General features: G+C 38.3%; 1 protein-coding gene across 1 annotated transcript in view; it reads right to left on the bottom strand.

Moving 5' to 3' along the window:
• The window catches only part of RYR2 (ryanodine receptor 2), a 772,975-nt gene that overhangs the window by 290,275 nt on the left and 463,221 nt on the right, over positions 1 to 19,479 (bottom strand). The window contains exons 24-25 of the mRNA XM_059899659.1: positions 18,673 to 18,776; positions 11,188 to 11,271 (exon numbers count right to left, since the gene is read on the bottom strand). Of these exons, the coding sequence (XP_059755642.1) occupies positions 11,188 to 11,271; positions 18,673 to 18,776 (188 nt within the window). The remainder of the gene's footprint in view (positions 1 to 11,187; positions 11,272 to 18,672; positions 18,777 to 19,479) is intronic.

Here is a 19,479-nt window from a genome sequence, read left to right as displayed (position 1 = left end):
TGATGTAGTATATAATGCAATAATATTTTAAAAGTGAGATTAACAAATTACATAAACTCTCTGGGCGTCAGTTTTCTTACAGTAAAATTTCTTTTTAAATACGTCTTTGCCTGAAAAAAAGAAAAACCTACTGGCAAACTGCCAGTTTCATTTGCATCAAATTACCAAAGATGTAAACAAAAAAATTGATAATACTTAGCCCTACTGATGAACTGCCATGTGAAGCAGCAATTCAGTTTTGTGCTTCATTCCCACCTGACCCACATTTTTTTCTAAGCAGGAATTCTAAATGAGCCTTTGAAAAAAGTGTTCAGTAGAATATCACTTAAGGGCCAATTAAAGTGGTGCAACAAAAATGTGGCAGAATACCAAAAACACTAAGGAACAAGCCTTTTCTTTTTTTCCAGCCTCTCCTATCTCTCAAGCTTACTTGTTTAGTATGAGTCGGGTTAAATGAAGCTTGGAAGTCATTATGTTGTGAAAGATGCACGGTAAACATGAAAAGATTATGTCCAAGTTCAGTGGATGTTAGCTGTAAATTTCAAAACCAAATCAGCGCTTCAAGTACCTTGGAACAAATGGGAAAAATCTCAGATGACTGCACGCCAGAGATATTAACAACAAGTTTTGCTGGAAGCACATCTATCAAAAATGAATACTGGGCTGACATTCTCACAGAAAGGAGATAGAGAATATTCAAAAACCCTTCTCCAGAAAACAAATACAGGAGAGTAATTTCAGTGTAGAAATTAGAAGGGAAAAGGACAGGGATCTATTTCTTCTACTACTACACTTCTTCGTTTTGTTTTTAAATAAACGTGTTATATGATGATATGCCCTGTGTGTCCCCCACCACTAATTCCTTTTTTAACCCAAGGCCTCCCTGTACCTCACAGCCTGTTTGAAACAAAACCAAGAGAGGATCATTTCAAGAGAGACCAAAAAAAAGCCATTCTTGGGTTTTGGATTTTTAAAATAGGCTTTGAAAATTCACTGCAGAGACAACAGTCTTTAGAGAAAGGCCTTCTGATATTAAAAGCTCTACTTATGAATACCAAAAGCGCAAGGCCCTGATGTGTCGGAACATAAAAGGAGACCAGATAAAGAGTCCAGTCTGTCCAGTCCCAGACAGGCTGAATGTTCCAGAGCCTGGAGGAGAGGAGACCTGGAGGGAAGCCAGGGCTCTCCAGCCCCCTGCCCAGATGGAGACCAGACAGATCCAGAGCTGAGGGGAACTTCTGTCTTGCTTACCAGATTGGACCCAGGAGAATGGCCAGGTTCCAGAATCTCCCACACCCCAACCCTTGCGCAGCACAGTTTCAGGAGAACAGATTTGGCAACAAACCGAGTCTGGGTTGCCAGGTAACCTTCCCTCCTCCCTCCACCAAGAGACTGCAGTCCCCAAGTTGCCAGAGAGAGCGTTCCTAGGTTTCCAGCCTCCTCTTAAAAAGGCATCAGTGAAGCTAAAAGCAGAGCAAGGACCTGGAGGACACAAAAGAGATGAGGAGGAGAGTCCCAGCGTGTGGTCCAAAGGTCAGTCAGGAGAACACGCATCCCATCATGAGGCAGGAGATAGACGGGCCCCAGATGAACAGGTACTCCAAGATGAAGACAAGAGCCGGAGGGTAATAAGAGGAGCTGAGCCCTGCCCAGGTAAAAACGGAGACAGACCACATTTCCTCATTCTCGAAGCCAAGGAGGCCGTCTCAACTACACATGCACGGAAAGGCTCCTCGGAGGTCAAAAAGGGAGGGGGCGCCACCCCATGGGAGGTGATGTCAACCTACCCATAGGCCTCTTCGCTAGAATCCACGTTGGCTAAGAGATGCACGCGCACACACAGGGGAGGGCCCTGAGATGAACCAAATACAAACTCGGAACCAGGCAAAGCAAGATGACTGGCCAGAGGAAGCCCGGAAGAAATGCCCCATATAAGTGATTCAAACTACCACGAGGGCACAACTCTTTCTCTGCATCTGCCCGTGTGAGTCTATTCACACGTACCCTTTTTTTCCTCCTAATAAACACTTTACCTGTTTCACTACTTTCCATCTCTTTGAGGGAATTCGTTTCTACAAAGCTGATGGGCCAGGGGCCTTGTCACTGAGCACTGGTCTAGTGGTTGGGATTCAGTGCTCTCACTGCCACAGCCCGACTTCAGTCCCCGGCCAGGAGCCGAAATCCTGCTTCAAGCCGCTGCAGGCCGAGGCCACCCGAGATCAGTAAGATGCCGGCAGAGACGAATGAAGACCATTAACAAAGACCTCCCTTTGGCCAAGCTTGAGTCCGGCTCCTCTGAGTCCTCTTTCTGACCTGGACTCTGACCTTGGGCTCTGTCCTTGTTTCGTTCAGTCCAGTTTTAGCAAGAATCCTGCTAGGTCAAGTTAGTGGAAACCCCCAACCTGTGCCCTCCGATCCCACCCCTCATCCCCCGCCTTTCATATCCTATCACTCTGGTCTGCCTTCAGCAAGGACCCTATCAAGTTGGTTTTACCAGAATCCCCCTTTTCCTTAATGTTTCCTCTTAGTAATTTTCCATCCACTGTCCCCCACTCTGGTCCTGAGCTACAAATCCCCGCTTGTTCTTGCTGTTATGTGACTACTGAGATCTCTCTTCCCCTATTGCAATAGTTCTGGAATAAAATTTACCTTTATGGCTTTAACTTCTGTCTGGCTCTAGTTTTCTTTGATATAATTCAGCCCCTGACAGCAAACTCAAAAGAGAATGCCCAAGGATCCAATGTCCCCTCCCCATCAGGTGAGTGTCCAAAACAGACGTATAGCCCTGGGAGTAAGAAGGGGGTAAACCTTGAATTCAAACTTAACAAATATTCATTCTGTAGTCGAATATTTCAGGCCCTGTTCTAGGAACTAATATCACTGAATAACATGGACAAACAATCTGTATCTTTATAGAAATTACGTTTAGATGAGGAATCAGGCAATAAACAAAATAAACATAAAATAATAGTATGTCAGAGGATGTAAGTGCCGTGAGGAAAAATCAAGTAGAAAAGGGAGCATGAGAGGACGTACAATTTAAAATAGGGTGCAATTTTAAAGAGGTAGAGAAAGACAGCTTGGAGAAGATGACCTTTGAATCAAAACTTAAAGGTGAGAATAAACACAGAAAACAGTGATTTTAATGCAGTTTGTACTGAACAGACAAGGATTAGGTTTCCACTATCAAGCTGCATTCTGCCTGCAAGGACCACTGGGTTTAAATATGAAATTAAATCCGACGAGAGCAAATGAAGAACATTACATATGAGCACATTTTAAAATTTGTGGTCTGTGAAATTTACTTGCTACACATAAAAAGGGTATATAAAAATTTTTTTCTTCACAATCATAGGGCCTCATCCTCACAGAAAAAAAATCCAGCTGCATTTGTAACACTATTTTTCATTTAGGTAAATATTTATGTACACTGAATTTTGTGCATGTGTTTGTGTCTATATGCACCATATAAATATGGGTCTGCACATTTGGTATCCCTCTAAGCATTCATTTCCGAAAGCCATTTTAAATTTACTTATACGTATAAGCATTGAGAATATCATTCTTAACCTTCTATCTGCCCCAATATGCCTGAGAGATACCACTTCCCATCACTACAGTGGCTACACAGTGTAGCATGAGGGGGAAGGACGTGGTGCAGGAGCGAGGGAATTTAGCACTAGTCTTAAATACCTCTCAAAGGATTCGAATATGTTCTTTCACAATTCAACACTACCTCTTACTTCCCAGCGATACATAAAACCAACCAGTTCCTGACCTATGTTTTGGTTTGATTTAACAGCAGAAAAGTGCTAACAAAAAGTCTGAATAAAAGGCATTAGTATTCAGACAAGAATTTTATTTTCATTTAAACCTTTACATTTAAAAAAAATCTCAAGCTACTCAGGGATATGAGATACTGGGAACCACAAGCTCTGGGACTGGATTCCTTTTGAGTTGCGTTTTTCTTTATTCCTATAGCAACTGGACTCTGCTCATCAAATTCTGCAGTGGGTCAAGAGCCTAATTTTACAACAAATGTGGGAAGGTTTATGAATTTAAGAACAGACAGTTATGTGCTGTACCATTCAGCTGTCTGCAGGTTTGTTTAGAGAGGAGGAAGAGGGAGAAAGTGAGAACTGAGCTACAATCAATCACATATTTTTTTAAAGTCTTTAAGGATTTTAAGTGAAATGATCTGTATTATCAGAAAAAAAAAAAAAAAAAAAACACCTAACACTCAGATTGCCTATTTTCCAATAGGGAATGTAGCACATCATTTTAATTACACTTTGAGTCTATGTGTATCCTTAAATCTGAAATGGGTCTCTTGTAGGCAGCATATAGTTGGGTCTTGTGTTTTTATCCACCTAACCACTCCATACCTTTCGAATGGCAAATTCAATCCATTTACATTTAGAGTAATTATTGATATGTAAGCGCACACTAATGCCATCTTACTAATGGCTCTCCCGTTGCTTTGTATTTCCACTGTTTCTTTCTCCTTCTATGTCTACTTCCGTAAATTGATTATTTTCCATGTTGGTGTGCTTCTGTTTTCCCCCTTTCTTTGTCTTTGTGAATCCATTCTATATAGACTTTTGTCTTGTGGTAACCTTGTAAATTACATGAAAAATCGTATAGATAAAACGATCCATTTTAGGCTTATCAGCTATCGCAACTCACCTGTGAAAGCCTATGAAGGCTCCATCTTTTACTCCTCCTTCTTATATTACTGATATTACAACTGATATTACTGATGTTACAACTTACCTCTTTTTATGTTGTATATTCATTAATGATTTATAGTAGCTATAGTTCATTTTACTACTCTTTGCCTTTAACTTTTATACTATAGTTGAGTGGGTAACACACCCCCCTAACATGGAGTTACAATTCTCTGGGCCAAACTGCCTCTGTTTCTCCATCACCAGTGTATTGTCTACTTTCGTATGTTGTCCTGTGGCTGATAGCATCTTTTCATTCCAGCTTGAAGAACTCCTTTCAGCATTTCCTGCAAGGCAGGTCTACTGGCGGTGAACTCCCTCAGCTTTTGTCTGGGAAAGACTTTATTTCTCCTTCTTATCTGAAAGGTAACTTTGTTGCATACACTATTCTTGGCTGGCAATTTTAATCTTTCAACACTTTGAATATGTCATTCTACCCTCTCCTGGCCTGTAGAGTTTCTGCTGAGAAATCAGCTGATAGTCTAATGGGGTTCCTCTGTACCTTACTTTCTTTTTTCCCCTGATGTGCTTTAAGATAATTTCTTTACCACTGATTTTTTAAAATTAATTTATTTATGTATTTATTTATTTAGGGCTGCATTGGGTCTTCATTGCTGCGCGCGGGCTTTCTTTAGTTGCATCGAGTGGGGGCTGCTCTTCGTTGCAGTGTGCGGGCTTCTCACTGCGGTGGCTTCTCCTGTTGCAGAGCACGGGCTCTAGGTACGCAGGCCCAGTAGTTGTGGCTCACGGGCCCCAGAGCGCAGGCTCATCAGTAATTGTAGCACACGGGCTTAGTTGCTCTGCGGCATGTGGGATCCTCCTGGACCAGGGCTCGAACCCGTGTCCCCTGCATTGGCAGGCGGGTTCCCAACCACTGCGCCACCAGGGAAGTCCTATCACTGATTTTTGACAGTTTCATTGCAATGTGTCTTGGAAAAAGTCTTTTTACATTGAGATAATAGGGTGTTCTTTTAGCTTTATGGACTTGTATGTCTAAGTCTGTCCCCAGGCCTGGGAAGTTCTCAACTATTATTTCTTTAAACAAAGTCCCTGCCCCCTCCTCCCTCTCCTCTCTTTCTGGAGCCCAATTATTCAGATATATGTTTTTCTGATAGAATCTGACAGCTCTTATAGGCTTTCATCACTCTTTTAAATCTTAGTTTCACCTCCTCTTCTAATTGTATTATTTCTATATTCCTATCCTCCAAGTCATTTACTCTTTCTTCTACATGGTCTGCTCTGCTACACATGTTCTGTGTTACATTCTTCATCTCATTCACTGAATACTTTAGTTCCAGTATTTCTGTTTGGCTCTTTTTATAATTTCATTCTCTTTGTTAGAGTACTCCTTCCATTCATTAATTTTATTTCTGATTTCACTGAATTGCCTTTCTGAGTTTTCCTGTGGCTCGCTGAAATTCTTAATACTATTTTGAATTCTTTATCAGTTAGATCACAATATTCCATGCCATTGAGCTCAGCTGCTGGAGAACTACCATCCTCTTTTTGTGATGCCATATTCCCTTGACTTTTCCATATTGGTTGTAGTCATGTGTTTCTGCTTTTTGCATTTGAAGTAGCAGAAAGCACCTTAAACTGAGCTTTCATGTCTTTTCTGGTTCTTATAACTCACCAGGCTGGCTATCGGAAACCTCTCTTTTGTTTTCCAGAAGGCGGCGCTATAGCTCAAGCTTGTGGTTCCTCCTTGCCCATCCACATGGTCTGTCTACTGGAGCTCACTCTCCTTGACCAGAAGTGTGCACAGGGAGCTGGCAGCAGAGTGGGTTAGGGGTGCCCACAGTCCTGGTAGGGAGATCCCGGGAGTGGCACTCCCAAAGGCATGTGGGTAGACTTTCTGCTGAGTGCAGCCCCTTTAAGGCCATCTGAAATTCTTATCTACTTCTATTTCAAAGTCCTCCCAGCCCCCAGCTGCAAGCTCCCACCTTAGTACTGCAGGTGCCAGTGGAGAGAAATGGGTTTCTCCAGTCAAGTCCCACCCAGCCAAGGCAGTAGGGCGCTCTCATGTTCCTCCTCCTTCTCCAAGGAAGAGACGTCTCTGCCACATAAATCAGCCCGATCACCACCTTCTTGGGGGTGGGGTGGTGCTGAGAAAAGTTTCTCCTACTGCCTCTGCTGTGACCAAACTCCTGTTTCTCTTTTTGTTTGTTTTCTTTGTTCTTTTTTTCTCCAATGGTGTGTTGGCATCTCCCTTTGGGAGGGCTGGACTTCTGCAAGCTGTCTGTCATGGGTGCATACCTGCCTGATTTTCACTCACCAGATTCTGGTCCCACAGCCAGGAAAGGGGTCCAGGCAGCCTTACTGGCTTCATTAGTTCTGCAGCTTGTAGGGAGGTTTCTCTATCTCCTACCAGATGCACTGGTGAGCAAGATTCCTCTTGGGTCCCTGAGAGCTAGGTGCAAATTACAGAAACCCCACAAAGGGACTCTTATTCATGCACGGATATCTAATTCACTGATTTATAAAAGGGGGATGAAAAGGAGGAACATCTTATGCTGTCATGTTACAGACATCACTCCTGTACTAGGTATTTTAGAAACTGGGGGCCTTGTAGTAAACAAAGCCCGGTCTCTTATTGAGTGCATATTTCAGTTTAGGTGACCCAAAAACTAAACGAATAAATAACGTCAGCTGTAGGAGTGCAAGTGAAAAAATAAAGCAGGTTAAAGAAAATGATCAGAGCATTATAAATAGAATGCTTAAGGAAGACCTCTCAGAGGAGTTTATATTTAAGCAAACACTTAAATGAAGTGAGCGTTCTTTTGTGTTTTGTGTTTTTTTCCGATTTAAAAAGTCCTTCTCCACCTCATGGTCATGAAGATATTCCACTCGTCTTCAAAAAGTATTTTTGTTTTGTGCAATTGGGTCTTGAATTAACCTGCAAATGTTTGTGTATAGCATAAGGTAGAGACCTAACTTTTTTCTATTTTGCTAGTCAATTATATGAATACCATTGATGGATCAGTTTTCATTTCCCCACTTATCTATAACAAGACCTTTGGCATATGTCAAATTTGTATATATGCATGTATATATTTGGGAACTCTGTCTCAATTTGTCTAACCCAGTACCATTGTAACACTTCCTTCATTACCATAGTTTCATCATAAGTCTTGATATCTAGCAGAGCAAGTTTATCTTCTTTTGTAAAAGACTTCTAGATATTCTTGAGCCTTTGAAATTCCACATATATTTTAGAATAGCTTATCAAGCTGCTTAAAAACCTCTGTTGGCGGAATGACTGGAATAGTATTGATTCTAAGATTAATTGGAGGAGAACCGATATATTTGTTGTACCATCCATGATCATCATCTATCTCTATTTATTTAGATAGTCTTTAAAGACTTTAAATCCAATTTAAACATTTAGTCTACAGAGGTCTCGCACCTCTTTGGTTAGATTTCTCATCTACCTTAGGGATTTCTTTTTTTCTTTCTTTTGTTTTTTTTTTGCACTTCTAAATGATATTTTAAAGGTATTGATCTAGCAATATTGCTGTACTTATTGTCAACAAATAATACTGTAGATCCTCCTGAGTTTTCAATGCAATAACATTACCTGCTATTGACAACAGTATGTTTTCTTCCTTTCCAAAACTCATAATTTTTTTCTTGTCTCACTGCATTGGCTATATTGAATACATCAGGTAATAGTAGTTTATATGTCTTATTCCTGAATCCTAAAGGAAAAACTTTGGGGTTTTACCTTATAGATTATTGGTTGCTATTGGCCTTTTGTCAGGTTAAGAAGGTTCTCTCAGACTACTGCTTGCTAAGAGTTCATATGCTTATAAGTAAAACATTTTATGAAATATTTGTTACTAAATATATTGGTATGATCATATGAATTTTCTCCTTCACTCTAGTGTGAATTTAATAAATATATTTTCTAATGTTAACCCATCTCTTTATTACTGGAATAAATTTAGCTGGGCCATAATATACTGCTGAGTTAAGTTTGCTAATATTTTACTTAGCATTTCTTTGTACCTATGCCCATAAGTGAAGCTGGATTACAATTTCCCTTCCTCACACTACCCTCATCTGGGCTTTATTTTATTTATTTTATTGTCAGATAATAAGCTGTAAAGTGCTGCTTCTTTTTCATTTGAGATTACCCATTCTTAAATATTTGCTGGAAATCAGTAGAAAAGTGGTTTGGGATGTGTGTGTGTATTTTAAATTATTAATTCAATTCCTTTAATAGCTGTAGCTCTATTAACATTTTCTTTCTTCATGGGTCAGTTTTGATAATATTATATACAATTGTCAGTATTATTTAACTTAGAAACTAATTTGTTAATTAATAAATTTGTTACAGTTTGCGGTCCCTCTTAAAATATCCCGATAATTGCCAAAAGAAATATTTCTTTTTTCTTTTATCAATCTTTTCAGAGATTTTTCTTCCTGCTTATTAGGTTTCTAAAACATGCTTTCTCCAAGTATTGCTTTAAATATGCAACTCTTATGTTTTGATATGAAGTCTTTGCCTTTGCCATTCTTGTATTTTAAATTTTCACAATGATATGTTTGATCTATAAGCTATTTAGAACTATGTTTTAAAATTTTTAAATATGTCATGACTTTACATGATTTTTTGATTGTTACTGTTATTTCCTGTGATTCAATAAATATGATATTTACAATATCAATGTCCTCATGTTGTAAAGGATGTTGAGTTTTATAAATGTTCCATGTGTTCAGTGTTCTATATATGTTAAGCTTTTAATTTATAAGGGGTTAAATTTTTATTATTCTTCATTAATATTTATCTGTTACACATTAGTTTCTGGGAGTTGTGTGAGGAATTATCACTATGATTTTACATTTGTCTATTTATTTTGGAAAATCTATTAATATTTTGCTTTCTTGATTTTTTGAAGCCATTTTACTTGGTGCATACATGAGTAGTATTAGCATAATGCTTATTTTTTGGATCCTTATACAGTGTGCTTCTTTCCTTAATTTTGCTTTCAGAGCTATTTTGTCTTATATAAGGCAACTGACAAAAAGGAAATTGCAGTTTCCTTTTGAATGATATTACTTGGAACATCATGTTCTCATTTTTTTTTCAACTTTTCACATTCTGAATTTCTCGATGTGTCTCCTTTAGCTGGGTTTTATTTTTGTGAGGTGTATACAACATGAGTTATCTTTCTGAATCTAATCTGACAATCACTGTATCTTACCTGGAGAATTTCACTGATTTCCATTTATTGAGATTAATGATATATTTGGATGTATACCTGTCATATTTTTATTTTTAAAAATAACTATTTTTGGATACATACAAGAGAATATACTTTAAAGCATTATAATGACATGAACTCCATTAACCCACCACCATGTTAAAAATTAGAACATTACCAACACCCTTGTATTTATCTGTGTGCTCCTCCCCTTTCAACACCCTTGCCTATACTCCAACAAATGTAGTTACTATCGAGAATTATGATTCCACTGCTTTAGAAAAATAGTCTTATCAAATAAGCATATATCCCTAAAAATATGTACATATGTTTTATGCACATATGGTTTTGAGCCTCAAAACTAGTCCTATACTTTATATAACCTTGTAGGATATGTTGTTATACATATTTTTTAATGGAAGACCTGAGTAAAAAGGTTCGTTGGCCTAAAGGACCTGCTAGAATTTGCACTTGCATAGCAAGCACACGGTTTCTACTTTAATTTTATGTTTATCTGGGGTGACTGACAGAAATTACGGAGTGGCTGCTTTGTTTCTATCTCCATGATATTACTTAGCACATTTCCAGGCCTGCTATTTACAACATGCAGGCCTCTGAAGAGTGGCTTGAATACTTAAACTAAACTAAATAAAGAAAAAGTAACAATATGTAACAGTTATCATTTATTAAGCACTTATACTCATTTAGTCCCTAAAACTTCCCGTATTAATACCTGTTCGCAGCTGAGAAAGCTGAAGTTTTAAGCAGTTAAACAAGGTCACAGAGGTTGTAGCACAGCAGGCAAAATAACTCCGAGAGCACCCAGTGCCTCCGTTTTCTCATCTTAAAGTGCAAGTGATAACACTGACTGCATAACTAATCCTGAAATAGATTTTCTTTGTAAAAATAAATGAAATTATACATCTTCTGGTGGAAAGTGGGAAACCATATCCAATCAGTTAGGATGTGGGCACGCGTGTTCACACATACATACACAAAACAAAAATAACACACTCATAACACACTACCAAATATTTTGTGAGCTTGTTTCCCCTCTGGGCACTGTGATGGATTCTCACCCCACCATGGCCTTGATGCAGCCCCTAGTGTAATACGGCAAGCTTAAATGTTCGGTCTGAATTTTATAGCTTACGTGTAAGCAAGGCATCTAGGATTCCATCAAGAGTTTTGTGGGTGCGGTAACACTAAAGTAAGGCACAGACTATTTAATATTGCTTAGACATTCAACTTACTTCTTCGGCAGCTTCATTTTTTTCACCTTTTCTTCGGTGTGTTCATCTGATATACCCACATGACATCCTAATGCCAACAAAGTCCTGGAAAAGAAAACCAGACATAAGCTGCAACAATTCCTTTCCTATGTCCAGAACAACCCAACATAATAGCAGTTGGGTATGAGGTATAACAGTCCACCTCGAATGCAGAGAGAAGAAGTATTTTGTTTTAAAGCAAAAGGAAAGCTTACTTAGTTGTAAATTATTTACTGTTGAGAAATGAGTAGGACATTTGAAAATTAAATGTTTCAATTCAAACACAAAAGGGAACATATTGAAAAGTAAGTCTCTCTACAATCCCTTCCTTCTATTCCTGTTTCTTTCCCTAAAGGCGCTGATTGCTACTAATTCCCGAATGTCCTGCTACAATCAATCTATGCATATTCTAAAGCAGGTGTGTGTGTGTGTGTGTGTGTGTGTGTGTGTGTGTGTGTGTGTGTATGTGGTTGTTGTTTCTGCTTTCCTTTTACGCATTGGTTATATGTAAGAGTTCTCCACAATCTGCTATCTTGACTTTACAATATAACTTTGATATATGACTTTGACTTAATGTCCTTCATATAAAGCTGGTTTATTTTTCAATAGCTCTGAAGTGTTCCATTCACTGAGTGTGTCATAATGTCTTACCCAATTCTCTGTTCACAATCTTTTGTTACTACAAACAATGCTGCAATGAATAACCTTATACATTTAATACATGTACTATATCCTTCATCTGTAGGATCAATTCCTAGACATGCAATTACTGGGTCACAGGGGTGGTACATTTCAGAGTTTGACAAATATTGCCAAATGTCTATAGAGCTGGTAATCATTTATATTTCCACCAGCAAGGTATGACACTGCCTATTTCCCATACCTGGTCCAACACAGAGTTATCAATTAATATGCTAATGAGATGTCTCATTTACAGTTTTAATTGGCATTTTTCTTAATATAAGTGCATTTGAGCACCTTTTTCGTATGCTTTGGCGATATCTGTACTTCCTTTTTTCTGTGAAAACATTCCTTGTTCACTTTTCTGTTAGATTTGGGTTTTGCTGTTGCAGTTCAGAAGCTCTTCAAATATATGATATGAGTTACAAATATTTTCTCCAGTTTGTTATTTGTCTTTTTACTTTCTTTATGGTGTTCTTTCTATGTAGAGTTTTAAATTTGTTTTTATATAACTGAATTTTTCTATCTTTTAAAAATGGTTTCTGAGTTTTATGTGATACTTAGAGATTTCCCAACTGTTAAATCACTTGAAGGAAACGTCCTTGCTTTTTTGACGGGGAAGGGGTGGGGCAGGGGAGGCTATATGTCTTAAGGTAGAGATTTAACTTTACTTCCCAGATGGATACCCAGTTCTCCACAAAATATTTACTGAATAATCCATTTCTACCACTTACTTGAAATGCTACTTTTATGATATACTGAAGTCCCCATATGTTTTTAAATCCTTTTCTGGACTTTCCACTCTAGAAAAATCTCCCTTTCACATGACACATCGGGGTTCCAATTGGGCAGAAACAGTTTATCCAGTGCTTAGATACACTGTATTTTTTTTTACTCCTTTTAATGCATAAGCTTTTGTTGATTTTCCCAAGAAAGATCCTCACCATTCACATTTAGAACTCAACCTTAAAAGTCCCCAGACCTAGGTAGAACAACATCCTTTACTATTCATGACAATGAGTGGTTCCACCTACCTCAATAGAATAAGATGCAACAGCATAAACTTTTTGGATGACAGAATTTCTAAGGTGTGGTCAGTTGCAAAAGGAAGGCAGCAAGTATCTAAAATCCATTATACTTACCCTCCATAACACTTAAAAAATAACAATATGGAGATAGATACACACACACACAAACCCACACACTTACACACACTGTTAGCAAGTTAAATTTTAGGTTATATATGGCAAAATTGAGATGAGCCCGTGAAATTACCTTTGGAGTGTTAAACTGCAAAAATATGGATAGAGCAAGAGCTCACCGAAGCTATGAAATTATCTAAAGTATGTGCCACTTCAAATGAGATTGACTGGCAACAGAAGAATCAAAAATTGACTCACAGAACAAACACAGGCTATGCTTATTCAAACACTGTCCAAGGCACAGGAAGTTTCCTGCCATCATCCTCCATTCATTTATCTATTCAATAAGTATCTTCTGAATGCCAGGTCCTGTGCTAAGTTCTGGGGATAAGCTTACAGGCCGGTGAGGACTAAGACAAAAATTAACTATAACACAGTGTTTTGCATGCAGTGACGTATGTACAGGGCTATGAAAGGGTCAAGCAGGATCCCAAACCCAGCTCTAAGGGAACTCAAGGGTGACAATAACATTGGGATTTATCTTAAATCCAGATAGTCAAACTTCTGAGTGCATGCCTACCAAGAAATCTGATTATAACATATGGAGAACCCTGCCTAATACATTAAGTGACGATAATGGCTAGCACGGTATGACCATCGCTGCAATCCAGTTTTAGAATATTTCCATCAACCCCATCAGATTCTCCATGCCTGTCTGCAGTCATTGATTATCCCCACCCCCAAGCAATCAGAAATGTGCTTTCTGTCTCTAAAGAATTGCCTTTTCTGGACACTTCATCTAAATAGCATCATACAGTATTGATTCTTTCATGTCAGGCTTCTTTGACTTACCATGTTCTTTAGGTTGATCCGTGCTGTAATGCACATTAGTAGTTTATTTCCTTTTATTGCTAAACAGTATTGCATTGTATGGCTCTATTACATTTTGTTTATCCATTCGTCAGCTGATGGATGTTTGCAGTTTTTCCAGTTTGGGGAATGTTATGTATAATGCTTCTATGAACATGTCTTTGTGTCAACACAGCCTTTCATTTCTCTTGGGTAGGTATGTAGGAGTAGAATTGCTAAGTTGTATCATAAATTTATGTTTAACATTTTAAGAAACCACCAAGTGGCAGGGCCATTTTACATTCCCATCAGTAATACATGTAGATTTCAGTTTTTCTATATCTGCACCAATACTGAGTATATCTGTCATTTTGATGGTGGCTATTCCAGCACGTGTGTGGTAGTATCTCATTGTGATTTAGTTTGCATTTTCCTAATGACTAATGATGTTGAGCATCTTTTCATGTGCTTATTAGCCATTCACATATCTTCTTTATTAAAATATATACTCAAGCGTTTTGCCTGTTTTTTAATTGGGCCATATGTATTCTTATTACAGAGTTGTAAGAGTTACCTATATATTCTGTATACAAGTTCTTTATCAGGACTTGCATGATTTACTACAAACCCTATAAATGTAAACTTACATGATTTATAAATATTTTCTCCCAACCTGTGGCCTGCGTCTTCATCTCCTCTGTGGTTTCTTTTGTATTACAAAAAGTTTTACTTTCAATGAGATCCAGTGTATTGATTTTGTTTTCTTTTACGGATCGCATTTTTGGTATCATATCTAAGAACTCTATGTCTAACCCAAAGAGACTTTTAAATGAGAACAACAGATCATTTAAAAAGTCTAATGCTATCAACCACACCAAGTTCTTTGAATAAGAACTCTTTGGTCTTTATATTATCTTTATTAAAACCATTTTACTTGACTTAGCACCGTTCAACTCAGCCATTTAAAATGGTTTTAAAGTCTGCAGAGGGTGGGGAGAGAGCAGCGTGATTTGTGGAGCTTGTGCAGAGGTTAGCAGAGAGGAACAGAGTACGGGAAGTGGAAAAGGACGAGCTGGAGGTGGGTTCTCCATCTGATTCCTGTGCTTCCCACAGTAACCTGCATATGCATTCAGCACGTATTTGCTACAAGATTAAGTGGCAATAATTGGTTCGTGTTGCAATTTAGCACTTCAAGTATATGGCCACCGACAAGAAGAGGAAACAGACTGGCACAAAGCCACAGAGAGAACTGGAGGCACCATGTCCATGATATCCATTTGGTATATAAAAGCCTGGCTAGAGACTGAGCTTTATTGCTTATTCGTTGCTTCATTCATTCGACAAATATTTACTGAGCTCTGTGTAAAGCTCAAAAGATGATGAATAAAATCAAAATCAGATGTCTGCCCTCAAGAAACTTAGGTCTGGTGGAGTAGAGAGGCCATCCTGTGATTATACATAGCTGGACAGTTTCTATGCTGAGTACAAACAGGCTGAGTGCCTATGAAAGGGGGCTTTATTGAGTCAAGGAGCTCAGCAAATGTTTCCCGAAGAAGTGACCTGAGATGTAAAGGATGAGAACAGGGCATGGAGGGGAGCATTCCAGGAAGTGGACGTAAAGAAGGGGAAAGGAACATGCAAACAGGTGTGCAAAACAAAGACCAGTGTGATGGCAAGCAAGGAAAAAGAAGAGCAGCCTCCTCCATGATGATGCTGGTGAGAAGGGAAGCAAGACCTTGCAGGACCACTGGGCAAATTAAGGTACTGCCTTTATCTTAACAGCAATGGGAAGCCTTTAAAGGAATTCAAATAGGGAGAAATGACACTAAATATTTGAAAAAGATCAGAGTACAGAATGGGTGAGAGAAGAGCTAGGTTAATATTTCAACTGGATCTGTCGGGACAGTTTTATAGTTTCAGGTGGGGAATAATGGTAGCTTAGGCTAAAGACATGGAAGCAACCTAAATGTCCCTCAACAGATGAATGGATAAAGATGTGGTACATATATACAACGGAATATTACTCAGCCATAAAAAAGAATGAAATAATGTCATTTGCAGCAACATGGATAGACCTAGAGATTATCATACTAAGTGAAGTAAGCCAGACAGAGGAAGACAAATATCATATCATTTGACTTATATGTGAAATCTAAAAAAAAAAAAAGAAAGAAAGACACAAATGAACTTATGTACAGAACAGAAACAGACCCACAGACATACAAAACAAACTTATGGTTATCAAAGGGGAAAGGGGGAGGGAGGGATAAATTAGGAGGTTGGGATTTATACATATTACTATATATAAAATAGATAACCAACAAGGACCTACTGTATAGCACAGGGAACTCTACTCAATATCTTGTAATAAACTATAATGGGAAAGAATCTGAAAAAGAATATACATACATATACATATATATATATATGTATAACTGAATCACTGTGCTGTACACCTGAAACTAACACAACATTGTAAATCAACTATACTTCAACTTAAAAAAATGGTAGCTTAGGCTAAGGTGGTACAGTGCTGTTCTGGAAAAGGGTGTCAGAATTTCTGCAGTGCTGTACAGCACACAGATGATAATTCAAATCGGAAGTAACTGTCTTTTTCAACAATTTACGTGATAAAAAAAAAATCACAGAAAGAGCAACAAAAATTCATGTTCACACGAAATCACCCAACATCCAAAATAAGGAATATTCTGAAATCATCGTTTGCTTATTTGTCACTTGGCACTCCTCAGGATTTAAGTGAGTAAAGTTGCTAATCCCACCCACATTATATATATATATTTTTTTTAAAAACTGAACTTTATAGAGTGCTTCTTCTGTTAGACATTATGGTGCTAGAGGCTTTATCAATATTGTATCATTTAGTCCCCACTACAATTCCATAAAGTAGATACACTACGATCTCCATTTTAAACTGATGTTAAAAAGTCTAAGGTTCAGAGAACCTAGGATTCCCTTTGTAGGAGCAAGTCCTTAAATCTAGACCATCCAACCATCTAGACTCTATGATCTTACCCACTCTGCTCTAGTGCCTATCAACTAACCAAGTGAATAAAGGAAATGCATCAAGTACTGTACTTTCTTTAACTACTGGAATTGGGCATAGTGTGAATTTTGGAGAAATAGGAGCTCTTTCCCCCCTAATTTAAACTGTAAAGAAACAAGTGAAATTAGTTCATCATAAAACCATATAAATATTAACAAATACGAAAAGGGTTATTAGCATTCGTCATAGGCAACAGCACCATGGTATGTGCGGTCTGATGAATAATCAAACCAGCCACCAGTAGCTGTTAGGAATGAGATTAGGTTATGTGTAGCAGTCAAAGGCTCAACATACCAAGGAGATTGGTATGGAGATTTCTACATTCCAGGCTTCCCAGAATTTGCCTAGCTGGCTTAGCTAGCTGTCAATTGCTAAAATTATAGGGAATGTACGGCAAATTTAACTAAAATATCTTAGGCCATGAACTTTCAATAAAAACATCTTGTTGTAAAAGATGGGCAAATAATGGGCTGCCATCAATTAGCAAGCTAAATGTACAGGCTTCACATCAAGACCACAAAGGAAGACAGGAGACCCTGAAGAAGAGGTCGCAGTGATGTGTTCTGCATTCCTTATTACAGGCAAGCTTTGTCATTTTTTACCTGTAGTGGTTTCTCAATTCACTCGATTTGTATATACTCCTTTTCCTTTTAAGTTACTAGTAGAACCTAAACTCATTCTAGGCCCAATTTGTTAATTTTCATAAGGAAAATCACTACCGGATCTTTGAAGATATATACCTGGACCCAAATCCTAGAATTTGAAACAGTGTCTAAGTTTTATGTTCTGGGTCTTTGGTAAAATAACTTCAACAGAACTAGCTCTTTGCACTTAACAAAACTGAAACAAAACAGAAAAAGGACAAAAGTATTGGTTTATTCCTAATATAAGCAGGTTTTGAGATAAGTGACCTATTGGAACAAATCCAGTTCTTTGAGGCCATCAAGGATGGAAAAGCGCAAAACTATATACTTAATAAGGTACTTCCTAAGTACTTGCTGATGTGACAGTTGTCTAACCATTACTGAGTTAAGGAAAGGACCCCATTTTCTGATCATGCATCACCAAGTCTTACAGTGAAAAACTGTTCTAGACTAGAAGCTAGAGAAGATGGACCCCAGTCCTAGCACAGCTACTAACTAGCTGTCAGGGCATTTGACAGCTCTATGAGAATCCCCGGCTGTGACATCACTGGTAAATCTGAAATAATAACACTCAGTCCAGTGTGCTGCTAGGAAGATTAACCCAATACCTGTTAAGTGAGAGTGTGTGTGAAAAGGCAAAGTTCTAAATAAATAAACATACTAATTAGTATAAAGTATCATATGGTATTACCACTAACACTAATAATAAATGCCATTATTCAAAGCTCAATGCAATACCTTAAATTGGTATAAAAATTTCTAAACACTTGTTCAAACTTTTATTTACCTAGTCACACACTGGTAACAATTTATGACTGACTCTCTGAGGGGCACTGCATCCAATGCCAAAGTCCTTGTATTCCGAAATATCCATAAACATCTGTAGAATACTCTTCGAGAAATACTTACATAGAGCACCAAGACATAGAGTAATATGCTCAAAGTCTGTTCCAAACAAATATTGATTCAATTTACCAATGCATTATGGAAATTTCTAACCAGAATTAAAATGAATTAAAGCATAATATCAACACTTGGTTTCTTTCATGTAATACAGATAGGAAAATAGGAAATTTAAGACACTCACTTCAGGGTCTCAAGCGACATCTGTAAATTGTAATTGCGTTCCTGTTCAGGCAGCTTGGAGAACTCCACCAGACACGGGTGCTGTCTCTTATTGTCATCTCTAACCTGAAACAGAACAGGATATCGACATATAATAGTTTCTAAGGTCAGATACTAGCGATGGTGATCTAATTGCCTGGAGGAAAGCGAAGGGGGAAGCAAGAAGGGGAACCCAGACCATCACCCCAGCTAAGCTGCCTCCGTCATCTCCCAGGCACGGCTAATATTCGAGGTCAGTGGTCAAGCCTGGCATTGTCTGGGCTTCCTGATGTCTTCCATTTGGCACCGTTCCTGGCCCCAGTGTCCATCCCCCATGCCCACTCTCCCAGCAACTTCCAGCATTTGCCTCAATCTTACTTTCTCAATGAGGCTCATCCTGCCCACCTTCCTAATATGCCAATCTGCCCACTCACCCTCCTCTTTTTTTTCCCGTAACAGTTACCACCTGCTAACAGACTAGGTCTTTATTTATTGCATTACTGTCTATCTCCCTGCAACTAGAATGTATGACCAAAGGAACAGGAATTTGATCTCTTTTGCTTTTTGACAATGTATTCCCAACACCTAGAACATGCCAGGTACATGGCAGGCACGGAACAAATATTTTGTAAACTGAAATGAATTCTAGGTAAGAAGGTGTAGTAATCACTTAGTTTTGATGTGCGGGAAGTTTTACCTGTTTAGAGCCAAACAGATTAGAGACATCAATTAACATCATGACTGACTGATACAAACTCTTGGAGGTGGTTCCAGTTGTTCATTTCACCCC

The sequence above is a fragment of the Balaenoptera ricei genome, chromosome 16 (assembly GCF_028023285.1).
Source record: "Balaenoptera ricei isolate mBalRic1 chromosome 16, mBalRic1.hap2, whole genome shotgun sequence".
NCBI classification, from domain to species: Eukaryota; Metazoa; Chordata; class Mammalia; order Artiodactyla; family Balaenopteridae; genus Balaenoptera; species Balaenoptera ricei.
Note: the sequence above shows the minus strand (reverse complement) of the source record. Positions and strands in the feature narration are given on the sequence as shown.